Genomic DNA, 26,098 nt, shown 5'->3' with positions numbered 1-26,098 from the left:
CAAAGGACATCTTTGTCATTTTTACCCACAGGCAACTAATAAAGAAGCTCATCATTGTTGTTGTTGTTGCATGTTGCTGCCTGACTGTTGTACATTGTTATTGATACCTCAGCTTCCATTCAAGCCCACACACATACACATACACACACAAAGACCCTCTTACACACACACCCACACACAGACAGTGCCAGACAAGGGAACCCTTTTTAGGGCAATTCCCAAAAGCCTTCAGCCTGGCTTTTACTTCCTTTTTGCGTGGCGTCCTGCTTGCTTTTAAGCTGATGATAATAAAGCAAACTTCCAGCTGTTTATTAACATGTTTCTTTGTCAATATATGTGCATATATCTTATATAAATACACACCCACAGACAAACACTAGCTTAACAGACGCTGATAGGCAACTGTCGGCATTTCTCTCGCTCTTTATCTGTGTGCGAGTGTGTGTGTGTGTGTGTGTGTGCGTCTGTCTGTGTTCACAACTTTCGTCTTACAAGTGAAAAATTCCTTTAGGCCAAAGTGTGCATTAAGAAGATTGTTTTACTATTGTTGTGATATATATACATATCATATCACACATAGGCTCTGGCACCCTCACACAGACTTCCATTCACACATACATACACCCAAATCGAGAGAGAGAGAGAGAGCCAAAAATACCTCAACTACATGACATGACATTGGCAGACAAGACAGTTTCGCCTGCAGCTTGTTTCCATCTCTCACATTATCTTTCTCGCTCTTATTCACCGTCATTCGCTATGTTGCTTTTATGCTCTCTCTCATTCTCTGCCCCAGCCTGTCTTCCTTTTGCACAGTTTCTCGCACGCCGTCATTCCACTCAACAAAAGGATTCAAATTTCATTAAATCTCATACAAAAGTATCAAAATGCCATTGTTGTCATGACGCCCCCTCACACACACACACACACACACACACACAATCACACATTGCACTTGCTTCGCCTGTACTCCCTCCCCTGCTCCTGGCACTCCTGGTATGTCCTGTGTCCTTGTCGGCACCAAAGTAGCAGCATCTGCAGCCTGTATCCATATTGGTAACTGCTTTTACTTTGGGCCTTTTATTCGATTTACGTTTCAACTTGCTCAAATTTGTTTAGTGTGTGGGTGAGCATGTGTGTGCTTGTAGGTGTGGGTGTGTGTGTATGAGTTTTCTTGAACTTAGCGCCAAGCCATTGATCGCTATCGTCCGTAATGGAAAACTTAATAGAGTAGACAACACTTTGTCGTAACAAGCATCTAACATGAAATTTCCTACAAATGCCTCGTGATAATCGAGCAAAGAAGTTAACTTCCTTTATTATTAGTCTCTTTAAGCAATTACTGGCGCATAAACTTGGCTAAAAGCCCAACGCAAATAAATCGTATCTACGAAGGTTGTTCTGAACTTCAATTGCGATTCAAAGCGTTAAGCATTTATGAGAATTATATGGATGGGAATTCGTGGAGGGCATTGCAGCTTTATATTATTTGTGCAAAAACCTATAGTGTTAATGTTTATAAAATATATTGATATATTTATTTGTACATAAATATTAATATTATTATTGCAAATAAATATTAATATTATGTTAAGTGCAATGTTACCACATTGAATGCAATAACCAAAACTCTCAACCATATTTTTCGCTCTGTTGATAATATAAAATTTAACTCATAGTGTTAACAGCTTCTGCTAAGTCTAACATAATGTATTTATGAAAAGAGTAACTAAGTACTGTTAACAAAAGTCTCTCTGTTAATAACATAATATCTAATTCTTAACATTGACAGTCTCTGCTTATATTACCATAAACAACATTATCTTGCCATATTTACTCTATCTGTCCATTTCTTTTCTATTCCCCTTTATTTACTTTTCTGTGTCTTTTTCCTTGCCACAGCACCTCCAATTAACTGTTTATGCTGCCATTATTTCGTTTACCTGTCAGCAACTTCTGCTTACGAACTAATTTACACATTTGATAATTTACAGGTCTACTAAAAGACAGCCATGTCATGCAGACGCACACACACACACACGGATACACCGACACAGCTAAGCCCGCAATTATTTCAACCAACTGTGGCGCGGCTGTCGCACACAGCCTCAAAAATGTGTGTGTGTGTGTGTATGCTTGTGGCAGTGGCTGCCTAATCAGCCACCCACAAGTTCGAGTTGTCAGCCAACCGAGAGCATTCGCAACCACCCAATGCGCACCACAGCAGGGCACCACCATCGACTACATGTCTCTATCATTTCAACTTTTGGCAAACAAACTTTTCAAATTGCTTTCGCATTAAAAATCACTAAAATACGTTTTTCGCATCGCTGCTTGCAAAATGGCGTTCGTGTGCGTGAGTACCACGTATGTGTGTGTGTGAGTATGTGTGTGTTTATGTGTGTGTCTGCTTGCTTACGTTAAGTGTCATTAAGCTTTTGTCAACTCATCAGCGTCGCTCGCGTTGGCATTTGTTGTCGTTGCAAAAACTTAGGCATATCAAAAACATAAATTAAACCACTAAGATGGCACTAGTTAGCGGTCTGTGACGGACTTTTTGATACCCTATAAACAACAATATAAATTCTCTCTTGTATAACAATTAAACTTTAAGTACTTGTAAATACCATAAAGCATATATAAATAAATTCTAAATAATTTAATAGATAATACAATAAAATATGTCTGCTTCTTTAAATAGCTAACTAATTGAGGATTTTTATGCTTGTGCAGCTTTAAAAAAAGATTTAGCTGTGCATATCCACAGCTTGAACTGATTTCATAGGGTCATAAACTCTTGGCTAAATACTTGATTGGATTAAAGCCCATTTGGTTTTTGTGTCTTGCCAAATCCAAGCAAAGCCACAAATGAGCATTGAACATGCCAAGCCAAGTTGACCACACCAAATTTGCTGTAAACAATATGAAAACTGAGCAACACAATTTTACAAGCTGACTGAAAAGTCGAGAAAGTTGAAACCACAAATTATTTGCTTCGAATCATTCTGGGCTCTATTTAAAGCGAGTGACATTTGCATTATTGTTACGCATACGCCATGTGGGACCCGAATGGGTCGGGCAAAATTGTTCAACTTGTTTGGCTTTTTATTAAAAGTTGATTTTTGATATTTGGCATAATAAATTTAAAGTGTATTATGCATTTAATAGAATAATAAAACATTTTAATATATTTTTCAGTGTAATTTAAGTGGAGAAAAAAAATTCTTTTGAAGTATAACAGTTATCTCTCAACATAACTATCTCTTATTTAACATTCTTATAAATGATCATAATATGTATTCAAATTAACTCTTGTCTTCAGGACAACTCCAATATCTAAAGGAATTTACATTGAATTGATTCATAATCTCATATTTCATCAAAGGATATACTATACTTAATTATGTCATATTAAAATCATTATCTCTCTTTGAGATTTTCGTATTTAATATATCCTTATTCAATTTAAACAATTCCCCTTACTATATTCGCATATTTCACATAATTGGCCACAAAATGTGACCAGCAGCCACTCCAACTGCTCGCATCGGGCAACCCCTTCAGCACGTATGATATCATATGGTACATCGGCTATATCAATAACGAAGGGTAGCAAAAATGCAATTTTAATTAGCCAAACGTGCGACAAACGCACGTAGAACGCATAACCGCAAGATGGTGCTGCAATTAGGCGACGGCCAACGGGCAACGGGCAGCGGGCAACGGGCAACGGGCTACAGCCAACTGGACAGAGTCAAGCGATTCGCAGTGCTCTCAAGCACACAGTCAGTCTGTGAGTCTGTCGGTTTGTCAGTCAGTCAGTCAGCCAGTCAGTCAATGCCGTTACGTGCTGGTGCAACCAAACAAAATTATGTGGCCAACATTTGCCGGTGGCACATTTCGCGGAGGGCAGCAACTGCTTCTCGCTGCCCTTTGCTTGCGGCTTATCCGCTGCCAGTCGTTTGTTTTGCAATGCCCAAATTACTTTATCGATTTGCCCAGTACGTTTGCACAATTCGGCGTATTGCATACATTACGGGGCAGCAGCAGCAGCAGCAGGAGTTGAAGCAGGAGCAGGAGCAGTAGTAGCAGGAGCAGCAATACGCAGTGGACAAACCAACCACGCTAACGAGCCTCATTAGTGGCATGCGTGGGACAATGTGACGCTGGACACTGGACAATGGCAAATGGCGAAGTAATGAAATGACACTGGCACAGTCATCGTTGCTCCGGTGACATGTGAGCAACATGCACGTGATTCTTACTCGAATCCGCCAAATGATGATTACACATTGCGATTCACACAGCCATCAACCATTTTCACAGCAAGGCAATGGTGTTTCTTATGGGTTTTTAATAGATAAGGTTGAGAGGAAAACGATATGAAAGACATTTATACAACATTATTAAATGCGAATACTTAATTTTTTATTTGTTAGTTTATGTTTAAAATAGTATAATATATGCCATAGTTTGCTAATATATTCCTAATATTGCATATTGTCTATGCTACGATCTCATGGCTTATAACAGCTCTAGACTTTGTTTTGGTATCTTTAAGCAGACGATAAGCAAATTCATCATAGGTTTTAATTTAATCAACAACTATTTTAAATTAACTGAATGATAGACTAGTTCATGGCGTATAAAATAATACAAATATATATACATATGTCTATGATCTCAATACTCGGTCATTATTCGTTGTTATATTGAAAATCATATGCCAAATTTTCTGCAGCTCTTAACTGAATAAAATCAATCAAGTAGGCCTGAAAGGCTCTCCCAGCCAGATGCCTAATTAATTGATTGAGGCTGTGGCTGTCCATGTTGTCATTGTTGCCATTATCGTTGTTGTTGTTGTTATGGCTTTTGGTAACGTCGCAGACTTGTATGGGGCATCGTCAAGAGTCTCAGTTGCAAACTGTCATAATATTGACTCATTGGTCATGTAATTAATGGTGTTAAGACTCGCACGACATATTAATGCAATTCAACTGACAGACCGCATCTGTTTTGCATTTGCTGCACTCTGCGGCCAGGCAGCTCGGCGTGCACTCCCATATTGACTTCAATTATAATGAAACCCAGTCCAGCTCAACATGTCAACCCCTAAAGGTAGTCCCTAATTGCCGTCATATTGGCATGCCCTCTGCTTGGCATATTAAATAGGCGTAGCTCAGGGAGAGAGAAATATCGTAAGACATTTGCTAATGATGCAATTGATATGGGGTCGAACTGAATTTTAGTTAGCTGTGTTATTAAGAAATACTTCCATATTTCCAATAAATGTATACATACTGAATTTACAGCTATCAATTTAACACAGACACATTTTTATACCCTGAACCCATTGAAAATGGGAAATCAGAGTAAATGGTTTTGTTATACCCTGAACTCATTGAAAATGGGAAATCAGAGTATAATGGTTTTGTGAAAAAGTATGTAACGGGCAGAAGGCGTGTCAGACCCCACAATGTATATATATTCTGGATCAGGGCGATGAGCTGAGGCAATTTAACCCTGTCCGTCTGTCCGTCCGTCCGTATGTATGAACGCGTCGATCTCAGAAGATATAAGAGCTAGAGACTTTTTTTCTGTGGATTGCTTTAGATATTTTAGATATTTTAGCTGAAACCTTTGTGAATTTTTATTGCTTGTCTACAATTGATATTCAAGTATCTAGGACTTGATGGCACAGCATAAGAATTTTGTAAGCACATTTGAAACGAACAATAAATTGACATTTATCACTCCAAATTATAAGTACTCATCGCTGTCTTCGGGACTATCGTCGGAGCTCTCCTGCATGCTGCCGACCATAGTTTCGGGGCACTTAGGTTTGCTAACTGCCATTAGTGATTGAAATATTGTACGTTTGGATGTATTTTGTTCGGTAGTCTTGGCATTGGCATCCTTCGCAGTTGGGGTATTTTTATTAGTGGTATCCTTGCTGCTGCACTGTGGCTTGTCCTTGTCGGTGTCATCGCGCATTTCGACGATTTTCAGGGGCTTTCGCTTGCCAAGGCCGCGTGGCCTCAGTGGACTGCGCACAGTCGATTGACTGGGAATCTCGTAGGGACCCTCCTCACCAAAGCCGTTCTGATAGGATTGCTCGGGTGGCTCCTGCTCGCGATAATAATACCGGTTTGGTATTGCTGCAAAGGCATCGCTATCATTGGACGAATCTTCGCCCGATCCCGACTCAGTTGTGCATCTCGAGCTTGATTCATATTCGGAACTATATCGCGTTTTCCTCGCTGTCGTCGGCGGTCTCTTCACACGTTTCATACGGGGCGGGGTCGACGGCAACTTCGAGGAGTCGGCCATAGCCTTTCGCACATTCACCTTGGCCTGTGGTTTCTTGACACCTTTGCGGGTAGCGGGCTTTGGATCTTTACGAGGAACACCCTCGGTTGGGCCGTTGCTTGGCTCGGCACGAGGTGAGGGTGACTTCAGCATCTTGTTTGGATTGCCCTCGGGTGGAATATCTTTTTCCTGAGGTACGCCTTCAATGAACTTCCTGTACGCGTTGAGCTGATGCGGCGATTGCGGCAAGCTTTTCTCATTGATATTTTTGGCCTGCTTCATCACCATTTGCAGGAGAATGGGCAAATCTTTCTGGGTGAAGTTGTCGCCGAACTCCCGCTGCAGCCTCTCGCGCGGCTTCAACTGGCACTTGTCGCCCGTTTCGAGGGCGAACGTCTCCAGGGTATGCTTATAGCCATACCAGGAGAAGTAGTCGACCACCAGATAGTTGAGCAGCTGTACCAAGCCCCGCTGCCTCATATCCCCGCCACAGAGTGGGTCTTCCTTCTTCAAATCCGTCTCTCCGCGCATCATGTTCAGCACCTTTACGTGCAGCCCACTGCGCATCTCGTCCAGAATGCCATTTCGTTCGAAATGCAGCTTAATACTGTCCTCAATTAGCTTCGAGTACGAGCTATTTTCCATAACGAACTTCGAAATTACAACAACACTTCAATGGAAATTTGTATATCGATAACGAATTAAATTTATTTCTATTTTACGAACTAACTGTTTCAAGTCGAATCGGTAATTGACTGTGTTTCTGAAGCCAGTCGAAGTGTATCTGATTCTACAATGCTATGAAATTTGATAGAATGCTTACTCCGTTCATCAGCATTTGCTCTTTTTTGTTTACCTACTCTTTTTTTTTTCTTGTCTAAAAAGTTATTTTTTGTCAAGCCCAGGGCTAACGGCATCAGCTCGTTAATCATGCAGATAACCTTGAGGTGGAGGCTGCATACATTAGCCATTAGGTGAACTTTTCTACGTCGTTGTCAAGTTTTTGGATCTGTCTCAAGAGCTGAAGTCAGAGTGCAGTGAACGACGTCTCGAAGTGCTTCAGTGACCCCGACGACTGCTGAGCAGCAGCTGCTCAGACAAACGCATTCAGAAGGGCTTTAAACTGAAATTATATATCATCTAAATTTGGCATTTAATAAAAACAAAATGGCTTTTGATTCAAGCAGATAATTGTCACATTTTATTTCGAAATTTGTCTTTTTTAAATTTTATAAAATCAAGTCAATTAATTTTTATTGTACCACATAAAATGAGCATTTCGTATTCGCCAAAATGATTGTTTTGAATAGTTATCATCATAATATTCACTGGGTAGTGAAGTGCTTGTGCTTCGGTCTGGGAAACAGTCACAAGATGCGGCGTCATTTCGTGGCAAACGATGCTCCAGGAATGGGTTTAAGCCAACAAAAAAATATAACACAACTTGGTCATGTTCGACAGTCGCTGATTAGCGTCTCTAATGGGCTCTGGACCGCTCTTTATTGGACTCGACCATTCTTTGCCGTATATTTACTTTGCTAAGTGGGGTCCTAGCAGTGTCAACAATTGCGCAAGTTTCATGCAAGGTGAGCGGGCTCTTTGGCAACCCCTTGGCCGAGTAATCTTGCATGGCCCGATATGACTTTTGTAGGTTTTCCCATCTGCTCTGGCCCTCCTTACTTAAGCTATCTCGCATCCATAAATTCATTCTCATTGGCGGCACCTTGGAATTGGTTTGGGTGCTGCCAGGACTAGATTCATGTAAGCTGTCTACTTTCTGTGGCGCCTCCTTACCGGGCTTCTCGTGCGGACTAGGACTGGGCCCATTTGAGCTATCCACTTTCTTCAGGGTATCGTGAACAGATGTTACTCTCATCCTGCTTTCATTCATGCTCCTCAGCTGGCTAAGACTTCTGAGCTTGGGAAAGCTTTTGAGCTCTTTACTAAACTTTCGTAGGTTTCTCGCACTGTTTGACAATTTCCTTGACTGACTTCCTTTGACCGCTGTGGGCTCATTATTGGCTTCAGTTCGATTTTCTTTGGCTATAGCATTGCTTTTCTTCAATTTCTTCCCCTTAGGACTGCCTGATTTTCCCTCATCTGGCATATCTGTAACCCCCACGCCGCCCTGAGCATCTTTTTTCACCTTTTTGTCAGACTTTTCTTTAGATGAATTATCTTTTATCGTACGAAAACGTCCTTGTAATTTTTTTAACTTCTTTGGGATTTGGTCTCCCCTTATTGGAATATGCTCCCATTTACTTTTCTCTAGCAACGTGTCGTCAGCTTTATTAGATTCCTTCAATACCATTTGCAACAGGATGGGCAGGTGGGAGTGCCTGTATTGTCCCTTCAGTTCCTGTTGCAGTTTATCACGCGGCTTCGGCCGAGATTTTTCGCCCGTCTCTAGAGCAAAGGTTTTCATTGTGTTCGTAAAGCCATGCCAATTAAAATAGTCGACAATCAAATAATTGAGCAGCTGCAGCATGCCACGCTGCTCCAAATTCGCTTTGCCACATGAAGGCTCTTCCTTCTCGAGCATAGTCAACTCTTGGATCATCTTCATCGCCTCAACATGTAACCCGCTACGCATTTTATGCAGCTTTTCGTTCCGGCCAACATGTAATCGGAGACTTTCCGCAATGAGACCCGAATATGAGTTATTTTCCATTTCATTTAAAATAGAATTTTTTTTTAATAACTGTAAATTTTATTTGAGTTGATACGATCTGAATCAGTTTTAGAAAGTGTGCGAGGTAAAGGTAACGAAAAAACCCAGGATTTCTTATTGTGATATTTAATAGAAGGCTTACTCGGTTAGTTTCTTTTACTTTGCATATCATTGATTTTATCTATATAAATATATATATATTTTTTTATATCTATATCTTGATTTATTCCTAGGTTTTCCTTCTTAAGTTAGGTCTTTAAGAGCCCTTTTATTCTGTCCAAAATTTAAATATATATATTTAAAATAATGTATATTGCTACACATAGCTCTCCTAGCTGATCCCCTCGAAGATATGCGCTTTGCAGTGCTGTAAAATGCGCGTTTAGACAAAACTTAATGAGATGCTGCGCCTAATTAAACTTTGTGCACACAACGCTTAAAGGTGCTCCAAGACGTAGACGTGCAACAACAAACGTTGCCGATAATGGCCGACAGAGGGCGCTGCCAACTGGCTTACGCCAGTGCTGCCAATGACGCCGTCTTTACCGTTACCTTTTGCCTTGTATCAGTTGCAAAATTTATTGCACTTAATGGAATTTAAAAGTTTGTTTACTTGCAGCCAGTTGAAAGCCAAGGCGACTGCCGCCATTTTGCCATGTATATATATGTGTGTGTGTGTAGTGTGTATATATATTTGTGTCTGCTAACGACAATGTCGTTTAAATGAATTTATGCTTAAACGATAATCATGCAAATTAATAGTTTCACAAGGACTTGAAATAAAAAGCAGTCACCATTTGACTTTTCCACACGCGACGCACTGAAAAATATACAAAAAAAAAAAAAAAAAAAAAAAATAAAATAAGAAAAACTTTTGCACACAAGCTGGGGAGGAGCGAAGAAAAATTAAGCAAAACAGTAAAAAGCATTGGGAAAACTTTGTGTCTGTGTTGGCATTCGGTTTTGTAGGTGCGGCTCAAAAGAGTTTTCTCTGCCATCGAGCCAAAGAAATATTTAATAACTATTTTCTTTTTTGTCTTGAAAGTTCTCTTTGCTTTTAATTCTGTAATGGAATTGTTAAGGGCCAGAGGAGCTGTTTGATTTATGGCCAGGCCAAAGTTTTTAAGCAGAGATTACAAAATATATATATATATATATATATTTATATGTAAGGAAATGAGGAGATGAAAAATTGCCAGTCGCATCTGTCTTTAAGTTTAATGCAACAGCTCTTTAAATATTTGTTCGACTAATTAGCAAAAGTGTTGCCAAAAAAAAAAAAAAAAAAAAAAGAAAAAAAAAAACTCGGCAAAAATAAAGTACAGCAATACCAGAAAAATGCTGCGCCATTTCCGGTTTATCTCTACTTTGTAGCAAAGCCAATTAGACAAAATGGCTGCGACACATTTCCGCTGGTTGGTCCGCCTCATGCGTTTGCTTTAAGTGCCTCCTTTGTAGGGGGCACTAATACAATGTTGCAAAGGTCGTAACGCAGTAGGAATCTTTAAGCTAGAGTGCAAGTAGGTCCTTAGTAACTCGGCTTTGTGTTAAGTTCTTGAATGTTTCAGAATAATGATAAGAGCTAAAATTTGATATTATTTTAAAAAATTATTTAATGCTTCTAAAATTTCATCGCTCTGAATCTTTCATTTGTATATATAACCATGAGCACTATATAGACTACAAAATATATTTTCAATTCAAAGTTTCTTGGTTATTAAATTTCATACAGACTCGTAAATATATCAAATATTCTGTTTTATGTAAGCCAAAAGCTAGTTTTTCTTTTCTTTTTCCTTTTTCCATTTCAATAGCATAACTTAATCGTCTGTGAAGGAGAGTGTATTTAAGAGGCGTTGTGTCAACAGTTGGTGTCTCTTTTTGTTGTCGCCTATCGAGCATTGTTCTTGTTGTTATTACCGACACACTTTCGCATTTGCTAATCGCATTAATTATGCGCTGCTTTCAGTTGCTGCTGGGCCTTTTGTGCTGCAGGCAAATGGCCAACAAATTGAGCAAAGCCAAACTGCAGGCAAAGCTAAGGACAGGAAGAAAGCACTCCATACAGTGAGAGTGAGAGATAAAAAGAGAGAGAAAGAGAGGGAGATAGACTTGAAGGCTGCTTACACTTTACGAATAATTGGCTCACTAGGGAATTGAATTGAATATAACAGCAGGAGGAATAACGAATATTAACAGGAGATGCCATTTTATTTCATTAATTATCAATTAGTTAGTTTTTGATAATAATTATGCAAGATTTATTAAATGGCTCTGGTGGCTGTGGCTGCCAACTTTGGTTATCTTCAACGAACTTTTGACAAATTTCTATTGAATTAATTAACAGCTGCACTTAATCATGTTGGGCATGGTGCTCGACAGAGTTTTGTGTGATATTAAGTGCGATATTAATATTCAAGGGAAATTGAGAAAATAATTATGCAAGGGAAATTGAGCAAATATTTACTCAATAAATAAATATATTTTAATTGGTTGATTATAAATTATTAAACAGCTTGTAATGCTAGACTACAGGAAGCGCGCTTAATAACATTAGTTGAGAATGTTATGGAGTAAATGAGTATGATGCACTGTTATGTTATCGTGCAGTGTGCGGTAAAGTAACATGGCTGCTTAACAGACTTTTGTATATAAAATGTTATTATTAACAGTTGACTTTACTTGACTAAGAGAATATAATTGCTGTTACTTAACAGCAACATATTATGTTATTTAAAAAATTATTTGAATAATTTGAATTAAAATACCATAGCTCACACATAATTGCAGTGTGTTTCTTGATAGTTAATGTCTTTTACAGACACTCTGAGAAAAAAAACAAAAAAATTTAGCAATGGATTGCGTCGGTTCTCCTACGAGCTCGGACGATTCTTACCGCTCGTGCATTTTTCCCGATCGTTTGGTTGAGTTAAATAAGTACGTATGCGAGGGCTATGTTCCCTGAGCACATAAGGAGTGTGTGTATGTGAATGTACGAACGTCAATCGGAACTCTCCCCAAACGAGCCTGTACGAACAGTTCAACTCAAGACGCTCAACAAAAACGAATGGACATGGTGTTTTCGGTTGATTTCACGGACAGAGCACTTCATAAAATATTTGATATATATATTTATTTATATTTATTTTTATTTAGTATTACATTTACTTGAAAGTGCTTATATGTTTTCTAATTGTCTTAATCATTGAATCTGCCTGTGAGTTGGAGGATTCACGCAGTAGCCCAATGACCTCGGATATACCTCCAGAGGGTCGGCCACGTTGTGCCTTGGTTGCCATCGCATAGAGCACGCCGGCACAAGCGCCTCGTTTGCCTTCCCAGTTCTCCGGGCTGGGATCGAGTCTGTTGAGCGAAAAAAGTGTATATGTATATATTTATATAACTTTACAAAGAGAGTTTTTCCCATCACTCACTTCTCAAGCATATCGAATGCTTTGGCAGCCACCCAGAACTCCTCGCACTTGTAGCACTCATTCGCAATTAGCTGAAGCAAGACAAATGCCTCTGCATTTGTATCTCTGGTAATAAATATATTCCAGGCCAGCTCAGGATGGCCACAGTGTATATGACACTTCGAGAGGATCATGCAGTAGGTATGCTGATTCTTTATGTCCATGTCGCTGATCTGCACTAACAGCTCCTCGGCCTCCTTGTAATAGCCCGTGGCGCACTTAGCCTGGGCAAAGTTGTAGTTGAATACATCATCGTTTACAAAGTAGCTGCGTATAGAGTTCATGTAGACGAGCACCTCCTCGAACTGTTCGTATAGAAAGAATGCCGAGGCCATGCTCTGACGTCCCGGTATCGTATCACATTCTGTGGCTGAGCTGCCCACAAGATGCAAATTTTGTTGCGCCGTTTTGATGTGCTCCTTCTATAAGGATTTTTATTAGGATTAGTAAGAACTGATTTTTAAATTTGAGGCATAAAAGAGAAAGGTATACATAGAAGAAAAGAAGAAACTATATATGATAGGATATAGGATATACATATGTAGGAATAAGTAACGCGAAGTATCCGAAATGTTTATATTATTTTAAATATTGAATACCTATACATTTAGATTTGGTATACCTAAAGCTAAAATGTTAAAATCAAAATGTTAAAAATTAACATACATGCTCTGAATTACTTTAAGCTCGAAAAGCTAACAATAATTTGTTCTTTGGCTGACTCAGATAAAATATAAGAAAGCAAACCTCAATGCACTTATCGTCCATCATTTAGACAACCAACTATATTTATTTTTGTTTTACCTATTAAGGCAGGTCTCTAGGGTCTATCCTTACTCTTCACCAATGGCTTTGAGTGAGTATAATTGAGTTTTCCCAAAGGACTCTACTACCGTACTTAGAAACCAAATACAGTAGAATCCCGATAATTCTAAATGGTAAGGGAAAATTTTTTTTTTTTTCGATTTATACAGATAATCAAATTATCGCGAATTATTAAGAACGAATTTCTTTCAAGGGAATTTACCGCGATTATCGATTTAGCGTGGTACGAATTATCGAGACTCGACTGTATATTAATTAACGATATCAAATAGTTTGCATCTAGTCTTACCGAGCCCAATTGCTGTCCGAGTGCCGCATGCACCACTCCTTTCAGTATATACTCATGCGGCGATGTGGGTTGCAGCTCCTTCATGAGGGCATGCGCCTCCTGCACATCGCCCTGCTTCAAATAGTAGATGGCCAGATTAAGTCGGGCCTCGGGCACTATGTTTAGCAGTGCCGGCAGAACTCTGAGAGCTCCCTCACCATTTCGGAATACCACCAAATTGTGACGTATTAAGTCCGCACCGAATGTGCCATTGTCGGCGATATTTTTGATCACCTGCTCGGCGACGCGACCGCTGAAGAGGCGAAAGCGATTGCACGCTTTCAGATTGATGGCAATGGTGCTATCCGCGTGCTGGCTTAAATACACATCGAGCACCTCCTGCGACATGTCATAGTAGTCGAGCTTATAGAAGCACAAAGCCAGATACACATTGATGGCCAAGTAATCCTTGTTGTCGACCAGCACGCGCTTATATACATCGATGGCCTCCTGGTAATGGGCGCGCATGTAGTGCATCGAGGCGAGGCTCAGCTGCTGCTCGACGCTGGGCGTGCTTAGCAGTGTATCCAACAGGTCTGCCCACTGTTGATCATCGCCCAGCTTGTGGGCGAGGTGAAAGAGGAGGCGCTGCTTCAGCGGCGTATCCGCAGTGCCTTCCATCAGCTGCTGTGCCTCCTCGTACAAGCCCAAGTAGAACATGCAGACGGCTATGTTCAAATCCAGCTGGGGATCCCTTAGAGCCTGATATTGAGTCAGGGCCTGTTGGTAGTCACCCAGGTGGAAATTGCAGAAGGCAATCCACTGATCGATTAGCTTCTGTTGTTGCTCATTTTGCTGAGCCGTCTCCTCGCCCTCGTCCTGCTCGTCGTTGGCGTACTTCAGGGCAAAGGTACAACTGGCATTTCTCATGTAAATAATATGTTTGGCTTACCTCTAAAAAGGCTCGCGCACCTGTATAGTCACGCCTGATGATGAAATCCTCCAATGTCGCCGGTGCTGGGGCCTTGCGCTGCTGCTGTTGCATGCCACCGCCACTTGCCGCATGCCGTGAGCTGGCTGAATCCGTTTTGCCACGTGAAAGTATCTGTGTGCGGTGTGTGGAACTTAAGTAACGCAAAGTATCTCAAGCATTTCAAGTATCTTTTGCTATATTCAGCTGCATTTCTTACCATCTTTTCTTTTTTCTTTCTTTCTCTAGCTGTTGGACTTTTCGTTTTCCTTCTGCCCAGTTTGTAGTTTTCTGTTGTGTTGTCCTCGCGGCGCTTGGTTACCGTTGCGATTACGGTTATGGTTGCTTGGCAACCAACATAGCGTCGATAAAGCAGTTCCCACGCCTCACTGCACCCGCAGCCAACTGTTGCTGCCGTTGCTATTGCTGCCGTTGTTGCTGTTGCTGCTGTTGCTGTTGCTGCCGTTGCTGTTGTTGCTGTTGTCGTAGTACGACATGCAAATGCTATTCTCAATTCTTGGTCGTATTTTCACATCTTTTGGTGTTTTTTTTTCTTTTCTCTGCTTTACTTGTTCCTCAGTTATTTTTCTGCTGATGCGTCAAATACGTTATGTTTACACTATAAAGCAATGTTTTCCTTAACTTTGTTAGATTGTTTGAGTGGAGCTCAAATAGCGAATTTCTTTTGCCTATTATATTCAAATCTTGTATAGCATAAAACTAAATGTTGCCTCTTTTAATGTTAGTATTAAGTTTTGCAGTAATGCATAAACATTAATTATGTACTTTAATAAAGTAAGAGTTATAAATAGGATTAGCCTGGATAAAACACATTTTTGTTTTTAATAATATAAGATGGATTTTAGTTTTATGGAAATATGTATTTAAACCTATAATATTGCTTATTCATTTCATAAATATATAAATATTTATTATCGTAGTATAATAGAGTGCAGTAAAACGATTTGTCTAATAAACAATATTAATTTTACTGCTAATACCAAGGTACTGTCATTGCAAAGGTAAGATTAATTAAATTCATTTCAATTTTGCCATTATGTTAATGAACATTCACAAATTAACATGGATTACCTTTAAGGAATCCCAACTGCTCTATAAATCATAACTACTCTGATTTGCTGTTAGTGTATGCAATTATATGGGTACTTGCAAAACGGAATTTCCATTTCATGTTTTCATTTAGCATTGCGAGATTTCACTTGCATTCCACTTAAGGTGAGTTCAGCCATCCAGAGCAGATCTGTAGTTATGCCTGTGGAGTGCATTGTTGACACACTTGCTTTATTTATAAGGCGCACAAACTCATAAATATGCACTCAGCCTGAAGGCAAATGTGTGTGTGTCGCACATGCTTAAATACACACACATATGGATATATAGTAGGTAGTTGTATGTTTGTCATTCCTTTAGATTTCTTGCTTCGTGTTACTTATTTGTATTTTTTTTACTGTTATCTGCTGACATTGCAGAATGTTAAGTGTCTTTCGCATCCGATGATAGACACCTGCAGCTGCTCTACGCATTATTGCAAACATGCCCAGGAATTCGCATTAGATGCAGAACTTCTTAAGAACATCAATTTGTTATCTCGTTGACATTAATGTGTATTTGCATCATTCATAATGTATTTTTATATATAATACATTCTAATATTTCTTATTGAAGTGTTAACAAAAATTAAATTAATTAATATTAAAAAAAAAAGTATGCAGTAAGTCTTGAAAAAAAAAAAGTAAAATTAAAATTAAAATAAATAAATAAAAATATAAAATAAAATAAGACAATAATAATAGTAATAATCATAAAAATAAATAAATAATAAAAGCAAATAAATAACAAAAATTAAAATATATTAGTAACATATTTTTTTTTTTATTAAATTTCAAGTTAAGATAAAATATCAAAACAAAAATGCTTTCATAATATAACAATTTATATATAGCGAAAAGTATTTGTTTTAACATTAAATGGTAAGATTTCATTTGCAATAAATCAACATATAAATAGTCTATTAAATAAATACAGCTTGCTTATATGCATATTGAGAATAATATACAATACATATGTTTGAGCTTCTCAACAAACTAAAGAGAAAATTTCCTGGGAAATATGGAAAGCAGTAGCGAAGCAGACTCAAAAACTATGGGCCTATTAATGCTTTGAATCGGCAAGGCATTTATCTGTTTCAAATATTTTACAAATCAGTATGCACTTTATTCCCATTTTCAATGATATCTGGACATGCAAAAATATACTTTTTTCGTCAAATTTTTGTTTTATTTTTGAAAATACATTTAATCTAAAATATTTAGCCATGTTGACTGTCAACCGCAACATGTCAACGGGAATAGAATATAAAAAACAAGATAAAAATGAAAACAATCTGTTTGCTGCCTATAATACAATAATACGATGCACAGCAGCAGCAGCAACAACAACAACAACGACAACAACATGAACGACAATGTTTGATATACAAATGCGGGATATTGTGGAAACAAATTTATTTTCAAGTGCTGCGCAACGGTAACGAGTACTTGAATCATTTTAGTTGCCTGCCCCAGCGAGCTGTCTTTTGCCTCTGCTGGTGTGTGTGTGCTTGTGTGTGCGTGTGTCGGTTGTGTATTCAGGGCGCGCCTTTGTTTATGCTACACTTTATTGCGCTTTTGCAATTTCGCGTTTCCGTTTCCTGTCAAATCAGCCATAAAAAGCAAGTCGGCTCCCCGTGACACCGCGCGCCTATTACATTTCGCAGTCGAATAAACAATGCCAACATCATTTGCACCTCCTTCATTATGGCGCTCGTTATTTGTCAAACAAATAAACATCAGCAAGGGGACGCAGGGGCGCAGCAGGACGAGCAGGACGAGCAGGTCGAGAACCAGAGAGATTCGCACTCGGAAGGCGTGACAGTGCGACATGCCACACTACGTGCAATTGTTTCGCTCGGCCATGATTTTCCATCATTATCATTGCGCTCGTGTTTACATTTTTAGAGCAGCTTCCCTATACGGAGAATCCCCAATACAATACAAGAAAATGCGGAAGCCAAGCTCCGGGTGTAGGGGTAGGTTTTTCTTCGAGCAAGCAGCAAGTGACAATTTATTGTCATCTCTTCTTTGCTTTCGCTTGATTCACGCTTGTTTTATTTCTGTTTTGTTTTGCTTCGCTTTGCTTTGTTTTTCTATATACATATATTCGAGTATTTGCATTGCCTCTTTTTCCCGTCTTCATCTAGCAGTTGGGCAAACTTGTTTTTCTTTCCTATTTTTGGCAAAGAAAAAATCACATGAAAATTGCGAACTTGCGAAATGAAGTGCAAAATTTAAACGGAAATTGAAATGGCAATGACAGAGCTGAGCAGTCTCTCTCTCTTTCTGTCTCTCTCTCTCTCTCCCTTTTCTCTCTCTTTTGCTCTTTCTCACTTTGTACTTTTCTTTTACTTAGTGTCTTTCCTGCCTCAATTCCTTGCTTGGGCACATGTTCCCCTATGCCCCCGCGTCGCCAGCTGCATGAGAGAATTTCGCCCTGAAGTAAAGTTGAAGAAAATGGCGATTTTCTCAAGCGAAAACTAAACACTTGAAATGCGAAAATAAATAAGAATGGACATCTTGGCGATTTATTGTCCACATTGATGCTGTTGTTGCTGTTCTGCCTGTTCATAACACAAGCTCAAATGTCTCATGCCGCTGAAGCATGCATAATAACAGGACAAAGAAACAGAAAAAAATAAAACTGAATTATAATAAAACACACGTCAAGCTACCATAAAAATTGCAATTTTATTTTATATTATTTAATTTAATTACAGTTTTGTAAAAATGTTTGTAATTTTTTAAATATTATTTTTACATTTTTATTATACTATATTTTTATTTTTATTATACTCTATTTATTTATTATTAAAGTCAAAGTTTCTCATACCTGAACTGAGATAAATCCCTACTGGATTGATTGTAGTCATAGCTTAAATTATTGTTTAAATTAAATTGTCAATGCTTGCATATAAAGTGTTACGCTTAACCTCAAATACAGTTCAAGGTTAAAGGTTCAAGGTTCAATATACAAGGTTCAATGTACAAGGTTCAAGGCTCAAATGTCAAAATGTGAAATGATTCGCAATTAATACTATTCATACTATCTCACTTCTCATATACGCCAGGGCCAGGGGCTGTACGTGTAATGAGAGGGGCTGAAGGGGCAAGTGCAGAGGACTAAATTTCGTGCTGGCAACTGTTTGCAATTAGGCGCAAATAAACTAAATTGTTTTGTGGCTTGGGTGTTTTCGCCTAATTCGAGCCATTTTCAAATTTGTTTAACAAATATACACACAGCTGTGACTACCAATCAGAAACACACACACGCACGCACACACACACACACGCTTCTGCCCTTTGTGCGTGGGGCAATTGCATTATTGGTAAAATGTTTTTGGTAAATGTGTGAAATATTTTGGTTGGCTTTCGCCGACTGCCCTCTAATTTGTGTATTTTGTGCGATTTGGCGCATTTACATATTTTAATTAAAACACAAACTTTGCATTTGAAGCCAGCGCAAGGGCCAGAGTTTCATGACCAAATCAAACCTAAGAGCACTTTTATCTACAGCTGACATTTATTCGAACTGTGTAATTTTATTATATTCGAATCATTCGTTATATACCCTAGCTTTATGCAAAAAGGGTATAATCAAGTCTCTGAGATGTACATATAGTGAAATACAATTTTGAGTGTCAGTATAAAAATATATGTGAAATATATGTGAGCTATGTCAAAGCATTTACACTGATAAAATTTCATATTTAAAAATAATTATCTCTAAAATAATATTTACCATAAATTTGATTTAAAACTCGTTCGAGTCGAGAAGTTCAGACAACAATTTACTGTTCAATATTTCTGACATGCTTGTGTGCTTTTGGTTATTTTAATAAATATTTCAACAGCCATACACGCACGCACAAGCACACACATACATGCACGACACTAACATTCGTATACACGACCGTACAGATAGACAGACAGACATAGTTTACTATCTACTAAATATTTAAACGCAGCATCAGATCGTAAAAGCAAAATGTATGCAAAGTGCATGTCGAGCAGCAATCGAGGCGAAGCTGTAAAAAAAAAAAAAAATAAATAAAAAAAAAAAAATAAAACAACGTGGAAGACGAGCTGAAAAATTAAAATAAATAAAAGTAGACAGCTTGAAGAAACTCAGGCACATGTGAGAATGTGTGTGAGTGATAGACTTGAAGATATGCTGTAATGCATAATGATGCAGTTACTACGTTTTCTATGTTCTGGAATTTTTAAATAATGGGCATAGCTGGATATAAGAGCACTTACATATACAAATTAATTAAATTTATTTATTTATAAAATAATGGCAACGGTATAAAAGTCAAAAGAAGATGAGTTGCAGATCTATGAATATAATTAACCATTTTACATCATTGATTATATTGATTATATGTATATGCTATAAAACAGCCCTTTATTTCAGGTATACTTTGTCCAATATGCCCCCATTGGGAAAATTTATGTTCACAGGGTAGAAAAAAAAAAGTGCAGCAATATTGAATAAAGTTAGTACCTGTCGAGCTGTTGTGTTCCATCGTATGCTGCCTGTTGTACACACATGCACATACATATAAATATACATACTTCTGCTTGTAGTTTTTACACACATTTTTACTATTACGAGTATTTTGCTAGAGCCGGCGGTGCAAAGCAGTCAACGGGATTCACACCCAAAGCACCCAGAGAACCTTGCATGAAATAGTGTGCAGGTGCACCAGTCCATAATGTGTGTGTGTGTGTGATGTCTAATATAAACGCAAATATGCAAACATTGTGCTGGGCACATTCCACCACGTCTTTTCACGGCTTGGCGATGAAGTAGCAAAAGGGTTTTCATACACCTCGTTGCATCGACAGAATTTTGACTTTGCCAGCAATAAAGTGCGTGTGGAAAAATGTGAGTTTGTGCTGGAATTGATCAGTTTTAAATGGCAAGTTTAATTAAAGTTCACGCTCTTGGCAGTTGCTCTTAGTTATTCGCTTATAAAGTACACAACGCATCCAAATGGTTTTGATGCCAAATATTGCATATCTGACTCACTCTCTCTCTCTCTCTCTCTCTCTCTCTCTCTCTCTGTCTTTTTCTTTCTCGTTCTCTCGCGCACACACACTCACAAAATTGCTTAATTTCATGCACATTCCTGTTATTGACGCCCAGTGCCATGCCCCCTCTGCATCCCTGTCGCTGCCTTTCGACTCTTTTGGCTCGCTGCATGTTCGTTGCGAGCAAGAACAAATAAAAGCAAAATGCGCCAAAGCCGCAATAAGTGTTTGCCTGTGTGTGTGCGTGTATGGGTGAGTGTGTTTGGGTAGCATGTCTTGTGCTATGCAATGCCACGCCCACACAATCAAGCGCCCATTTATGCACTAATTAAAATTTTATCGTTAAATCTTGTTTGCATGCATTGCAACAAGCGGCATGCTGAACCCCAGCCACGGCGCATCTCGAGTGCCGATGGACCGCGTGCACCTACCCACCCCCCACACCGGCCCAGTAGCCCTTCGCTCGCTCCACGCCATCGGCAGTTATCGGGCGAGTCCCCCTCCCCGCCCACACATTTCAGTCACTGCCATAACTAACCGAGCTGAACCCGCCGCGACGCCCCTCTGTCTGCCTACCAAAATGTATGCAATGCGCACATTTTTCGTCGAAAATGTTTGGCAACCGTTATTTGCACTTCCGGCGCTTGCCACATCCACACACACACACATGCATTTGCATGCATTTAACGCTTTCTACCAAGCATTTTCATATTTTATTCGCCTTTCGCCAGTCAAATACACGCACATAATTCGCTTCCGATAAGTGCTATAGCATATCTCTCAAAAGCTTTATAGCCCAATAGAGAGGGGGAGAAAGGTTCAGTTAATTCCTATCCTCCTTTAGAATAGCTCAATGGTCAGCGAATTCAATATGAATTACATTTGCTGCATTGCCTGACAATTTGATGAAATCCGTAAAGTTTTTGTCATATTGTCAATTTGCCGACAGCTAATTAAATTATATACACACACACATGCTTCGAGTGTACTCAAAATTATAATTTTCTAAAGAAGATTACGTCTATAGCGCACACAGAAAACATGTCCATAAAAACTGACCGAAAAAATCTGAGGCAAACTTTTCGCGCCGTCAACTTTTTTAATTTAATATCAAATACGCAGCGTATACGTAATTTTTGTGGCTTTAAACGACAACTGTATGTGTGTGCTGGGTGTGTGTGTTTGTAGTGCGGTCAAAAATTTAATTAAAATGTTTCACGAGCACAAATTTCAAATTCAAATTCAAACTCAAACTAAAATTCACATTTCGAATTGCATGCAAAATGAATAATTGAATGAATTGCGACTAGTTGAAACCAGTTTGACTGCTGTATTGCCTAATTTTTTGTCAGCTCCTGTTAACAAAATTGAAATATTGTTTGTGTTTCTCTGTTGTCAGTCAATTTGCTCTGACAGTTCGAATAAATTTCAAACACTACGAAATTTATATATGTATGTACATATATTCAAATATTTGCTATATTCATTATTCAAATGCAATAAATATGTATGTACATATAAATAAATGAATACTTAAACGCTGTTATTAAAGGATTGTGTGGTTTCCCAAGCAGATGTTAGTTAACAGCAGCATAAAATTACTGTTACATAGCATTTGCATTACTGTTGTTATTACTTAACATTTACGATATGTTAAGTTCACCTCAATACCTATGTTATATATGACTTTAAATTTCTGTAAAGAATTTATCAATTTATAATTTAATTTTTTTTCACATTAATTATAAATACTTAACATTTATTTTATTTTATTTTTTTTTTTTTATTGTATGATTCGCAATTTAATATTTATCCCCATTGTTATCGACTATGTTTTTCATTACATTTTGCAGCGGTAACAGTGTGACACAGACAGACACACAAGCAAGCCGCAAAGAGTGTACAAATTGGATTTCAATTGGATAGCAATGTTAAACAGCTAAAAATATTTTAATATATACTTAATCAGTGCTTAATTTAATTACATATAATATCACATATACATACGTGTAAATATATATATTTTTAAAATTAAAGTTTGGTTTATAACAGAGTGACTCGCTGTTTCATACATCTCCTACTGCTTGCTGCCATCAGACTACATCACTCTCTTACCCTCTGCACTCTCTCTTATCAGCTTACGAGCTTAGCACTGCCACGCCCAGCTTCTACATCACTAGGGCGCCCTAAAAAACGTATTTATTACCTTTGTTTAGACTTTATATAATACTCGCGCTGATGGCACTTGAGCAAATAGCATTAGCATTGTCTTTGCTCCGTTCCCGGCATTCTCGGAGCATGTTATTGTTGGCGTCGCCTTGCAGGCCTGAGACACTTCCTTATCACTGCCACAGGCCCCGAAGTGGTAGATGATGGTAGATGTTTTCCTTGGTTCGCCACTTGTCGGGCTGCTGCGCTTGATTTGTGCGCCTCGTGTGAGCGCGCGGGGAGTTTGTCGTGCGCTTTGTTTATGCGCCTTGGCGTATGCTGTGAAAATTACACATCTCTCGCATGTAGTTAGCTGCATTACGCTAGCTGTTGTTGTTGCTATTGTTGTTATTGCTCATATTGTTGTCTAAGAAAACACAGCTGAAGCTGTGCTGGCATCGGCGTGAGGATTCCCTGAGAGTTCGCAAAGAGTCGAGAGTAAAGTAATATTAGCTTTGGTCTGATGCAATTGTTCTGGATCTATGCTTTGTTGGCTTTAGAGAGGCTTAACTTCTATAAATTGTTGTCTTGTTTCTCGTTTCGACTACACTCTCATTTCTTGTTAATTAATGACAGTAAAGAATATTCTTGATTTCCATTTAACGTTTAAAGAGAACTAACTGATTCGGTAGGGATAAATAAAAAAATTTTGTGGATATTATCTACACTTCTCTCAACTGATTTTTATATATTTTTATTCGATTCGAAGCAAGCTTAGTCTTAAAATATTTAATTTCTTGTTTGCGTTTGTAAATTGAAAAGTTTTTTTAAGTTTAATATTGTTCAAAATTACTGCAATTATCGATATTAATCGATATCAAAATGTGCACGCCATGTGATAACTTCATAACACCGGATCAAGTAATAAATCTACGATGTGACAAGGAGAATTTTACGAGTGTAAGCTACTGCTAGATAACTAGACTCTTCGCCTGGGCGTCTCAAGTCTATCATGATCTCGTTCGGTCCACAGAAAATGCAGGTGCAGATCCAGAAATCCTGGATGCGGCCTCGGTTCATGTTCGTCTTTGAGAACGGGGATCTAAACACGGCTGCCCACTGTCTGGCCGAGAATATGCACGAGCCCTTCGAGCCCTACCCCATTGCCAGTGTGGCCGTGCAACAGTCAGTGCGCGATGAATTCATTGAGCGCGTCAAGTATCGCTTCCACCAGCTGCCGCCACATGTGGCCACCCATCCGAATTTCGAGCGCTCGCTGAAGGAGCTGCAAGTGGGCGGCATTAAATATGAGGTCGCTGACATTGAGAACGCACCGCCCGTCGCCAGTCCGATCATTGTCACTGACAACATAACCCACTTGCACTTCAGCACCACCCCGACGGGCGTGGTCACTCTGAAGAGTTTCGAAACCATAAGCCAGGCAGCGGATATCATTGTCAGGGAGCAGCCGCCTTTTGATGTGATACACATCTTCGACGAGAGCATCGTGACCGTCTATTCATTGGCCTCGCGAATCACTGGCACTCAGTTCTATGTGAACTGCATGGAGGTGTGTCTATTGCCAATACTGCCGTTCTACAGCTCGAAGCAGGCCTGCACCAAGCTCTACGACGGCTATCACTTCGAGACCCTCGAACTGGGCGCGCATTGGCGCATTATCGTCTTCCCCTACCACACAACCTATACGAATCGCTGCTGTTGTCCGCTGGACGAATGCTATTGCACACAAAATAACCATCATTGCTGTGAATAAAGCTCATCATTTCGCATAATCGCACTTAACCTGCAGCCCAGCAAACAGTCTGAGAATACAAACTAAAAAGAAAACCCGGCGTTACAGACGCTTAACTTCCTGGCGGGCTGCAACATCTGCCGCAGTTGAGTATCTCGAGAACTTAGAGAATATCGCCATTTCTGGCTGGCAATTGGACTGACAACACATGTGTCACATAATTTTCGCGGTTGTTGGATTCCAATTTAGTTCTACAGTAGACATTAGATATATTAAATCAAGATGCGTGCTTAAATTTATGTGCAATTTTTGTGCATGCCAATTTCAGCTGAATGAATGAAGATCATGAGCAGAAAACTTTCTTTAATATGTACATGTATAGCTATTTTAAATATTATAAAAAAATATAAAAAATATATAATAACATGTATTTTTAATAAATAAATAATAATTAAAAATAGTAATAAAAAGTGAGCAAATGATTTGAGTGCCTTAACTTATTCAGCTTTCTGTTTCAAAACTAAAAAATATATTGAAAATTATGCCTTATGCCTACTTTACTTAATTTTTGGAAGAAAAACTATTTCCCTTGACTATACCGACTGCTAAAGTGAACTTTTCAGATATAAACAATAAACGATATATTTACATTGAAGACCTATCACAGATACCATCGATATATGTTTTTATTATACCTTTAAATATATTCCAGCAATAGAGTTTAAATATTCATTGACTTATGTTCGCCACTCACTGTTAGAGCTCACTGTACTTGGCCTCTGCCATAATAATTTGTCTGTATTTATCCGTCCGTGTCTGTGCTTTCCGCTCTTGCAGTCTCAGCTGCTTGGTGCGCATACATATGTCGGCGACTGTTTGGCTTTTAATAAAACTTCGCACCGCAAAGTACGAGCCGTTCGCAACAGGAGTCGAGGAGCGGCATCCACCAAAAGGCAACTATTAAACTGGCAGCCAGCCATTAGTGGCGTCTGCTGCGACTGCAGCAGTTGCTGCCGATGCGGCAGCTAGTCGCCAGTCATCGACAGTTTTTGGCATTTTATGTGCCAACTTGTTAATGAGTTTGCCTTGAGGAGCGGAAGAAAGCCGCAGCCAGCAGATCCTACGCCCCTTTCAGGCGGGCAGGCCTAACTGCAACTGCAATCTTCTAGCCATCAAGAGCTTTTGGCATTGAAAAGCAAATGTTGTTGCACTCTCTGACAACTGTGTGTCTGCCTCTCTGCCTGTCTCTCTGTCTGTTTGGTTGTCGTATGACTGTCTGTTCGCTCGTATTTGTCAGTTTTGTCTGCATTTGTGATTTGAGTTTGACAGATTTTGGATGTGCTTTAGCGGCGTCTGGCTGCCATTTTATAGTTTTTCCGGATATAAATGAAAAACACAAGAAAAAGTCAATTGTGTGCTGTTTCGAAAAACGTTTTCAACAACTGAAGATTCAGTGTGACCCAGGGCTAAATTGTATATATTATTACATTATGGACCGTAACTTAATATTTTTAGATTAGAAAATTAACATA

The 26,098-nt window shown here is 38.9% G+C and overlaps 3 protein-coding genes across 3 annotated transcripts; 1 reads left to right on the top strand and 2 right to left on the bottom strand.

The window, feature by feature from the left end:
• Positions 1-5,623: 5,623 nt before the first annotated feature.
• LOC6574275 lies at positions 5,624-7,103 on the bottom strand. The gene has a single exon (XM_002000294.4). The coding sequence runs from the start codon at positions 6,952-6,954 to the stop codon at positions 5,761-5,763; it is 1,194 nt and encodes a 397-aa protein (XP_002000330.1). The 5' UTR covers positions 6,955-7,103; the 3' UTR covers positions 5,624-5,760.
• Positions 7,104-12,144: 5,041 nt separating this feature from the next.
• On the bottom strand, positions 12,145-17,458 carry LOC6574273 (intraflagellar transport protein 56). Its single transcript, XM_032733559.2, has 6 exons — positions 17,323-17,458; positions 14,737-14,861; positions 14,499-14,651; positions 13,568-14,443; positions 12,415-12,875; positions 12,145-12,343 (listed from the first exon to the last, which is right to left on the bottom strand). The coding sequence occupies exons 1-6, from the start codon at positions 17,456-17,458 to the stop codon at positions 12,145-12,147; spliced, it is 1,950 nt and encodes a 649-aa protein (XP_032589450.2).
• Positions 17,459-23,566: 6,108 nt separating this feature from the next.
• On the top strand, positions 23,567-24,982 carry LOC6574272. Its single transcript, XM_002000291.4, has 2 exons — positions 23,567-23,773; positions 23,847-24,982. Exons 1-2 carry the CDS (start codon positions 23,696-23,698, stop codon positions 24,585-24,587), a joined length of 819 nt encoding a protein of 272 aa, XP_002000327.1. The 5' UTR covers positions 23,567-23,695; the 3' UTR covers positions 24,588-24,982.
• Positions 24,983-26,098: the final 1,116 nt, after the last annotated feature.

Source organism: Drosophila mojavensis, unplaced genomic scaffold (genome assembly GCF_018153725.1).
Source record: "Drosophila mojavensis isolate 15081-1352.22 unplaced genomic scaffold, ASM1815372v1 contig_277, whole genome shotgun sequence".
Taxonomy (NCBI): domain Eukaryota; kingdom Metazoa; phylum Arthropoda; class Insecta; order Diptera; family Drosophilidae; genus Drosophila; species Drosophila mojavensis.
The sequence above is the reverse complement of the archived record's forward strand: the minus strand, read 5'-3'. Positions and strand labels throughout refer to the sequence as shown.

Excerpts from the sequence above, each read along its gene's own strand:
- LOC6574272 (XM_002000291.4), top strand. The coding sequence starts at position 23,696 with ATGTGCACGCCATGTGATAACTTCATAACACCGGATCAAGTAATAAAT. Across the intron at positions 23,774-23,846 it reads ACAAGGAGAATTTTACGAGT|AAAATGCAGGTGCAGATCCA; the intron begins GTAAGCTACTGC and ends TTCGGTCCACAG.
- LOC6574273 (XM_032733559.2), bottom strand. The coding sequence starts at position 17,458 with ATGTCGCACTGTCACGCCTTCCGAGTGCGAATCTCTCTGGTTCTCGAC. Across the intron at positions 14,652-14,736 it reads GAAAGAAAAAAGAAAAGATG|ATACTTTCACGTGGCAAAAC; the intron begins GTAAGAAATGCA and ends CACCGCACACAG. Across the intron at positions 12,344-12,414 it reads GCATTCGATATGCTTGAGAA|ACTCGATCCCAGCCCGGAGA; the intron begins GTGAGTGATGGG and ends TTCGCTCAACAG.
- LOC6574275 (XM_002000294.4), bottom strand. The coding sequence starts at position 6,954 with ATGGAAAATAGCTCGTACTCGAAGCTAATTGAGGACAGTATTAAGCTG.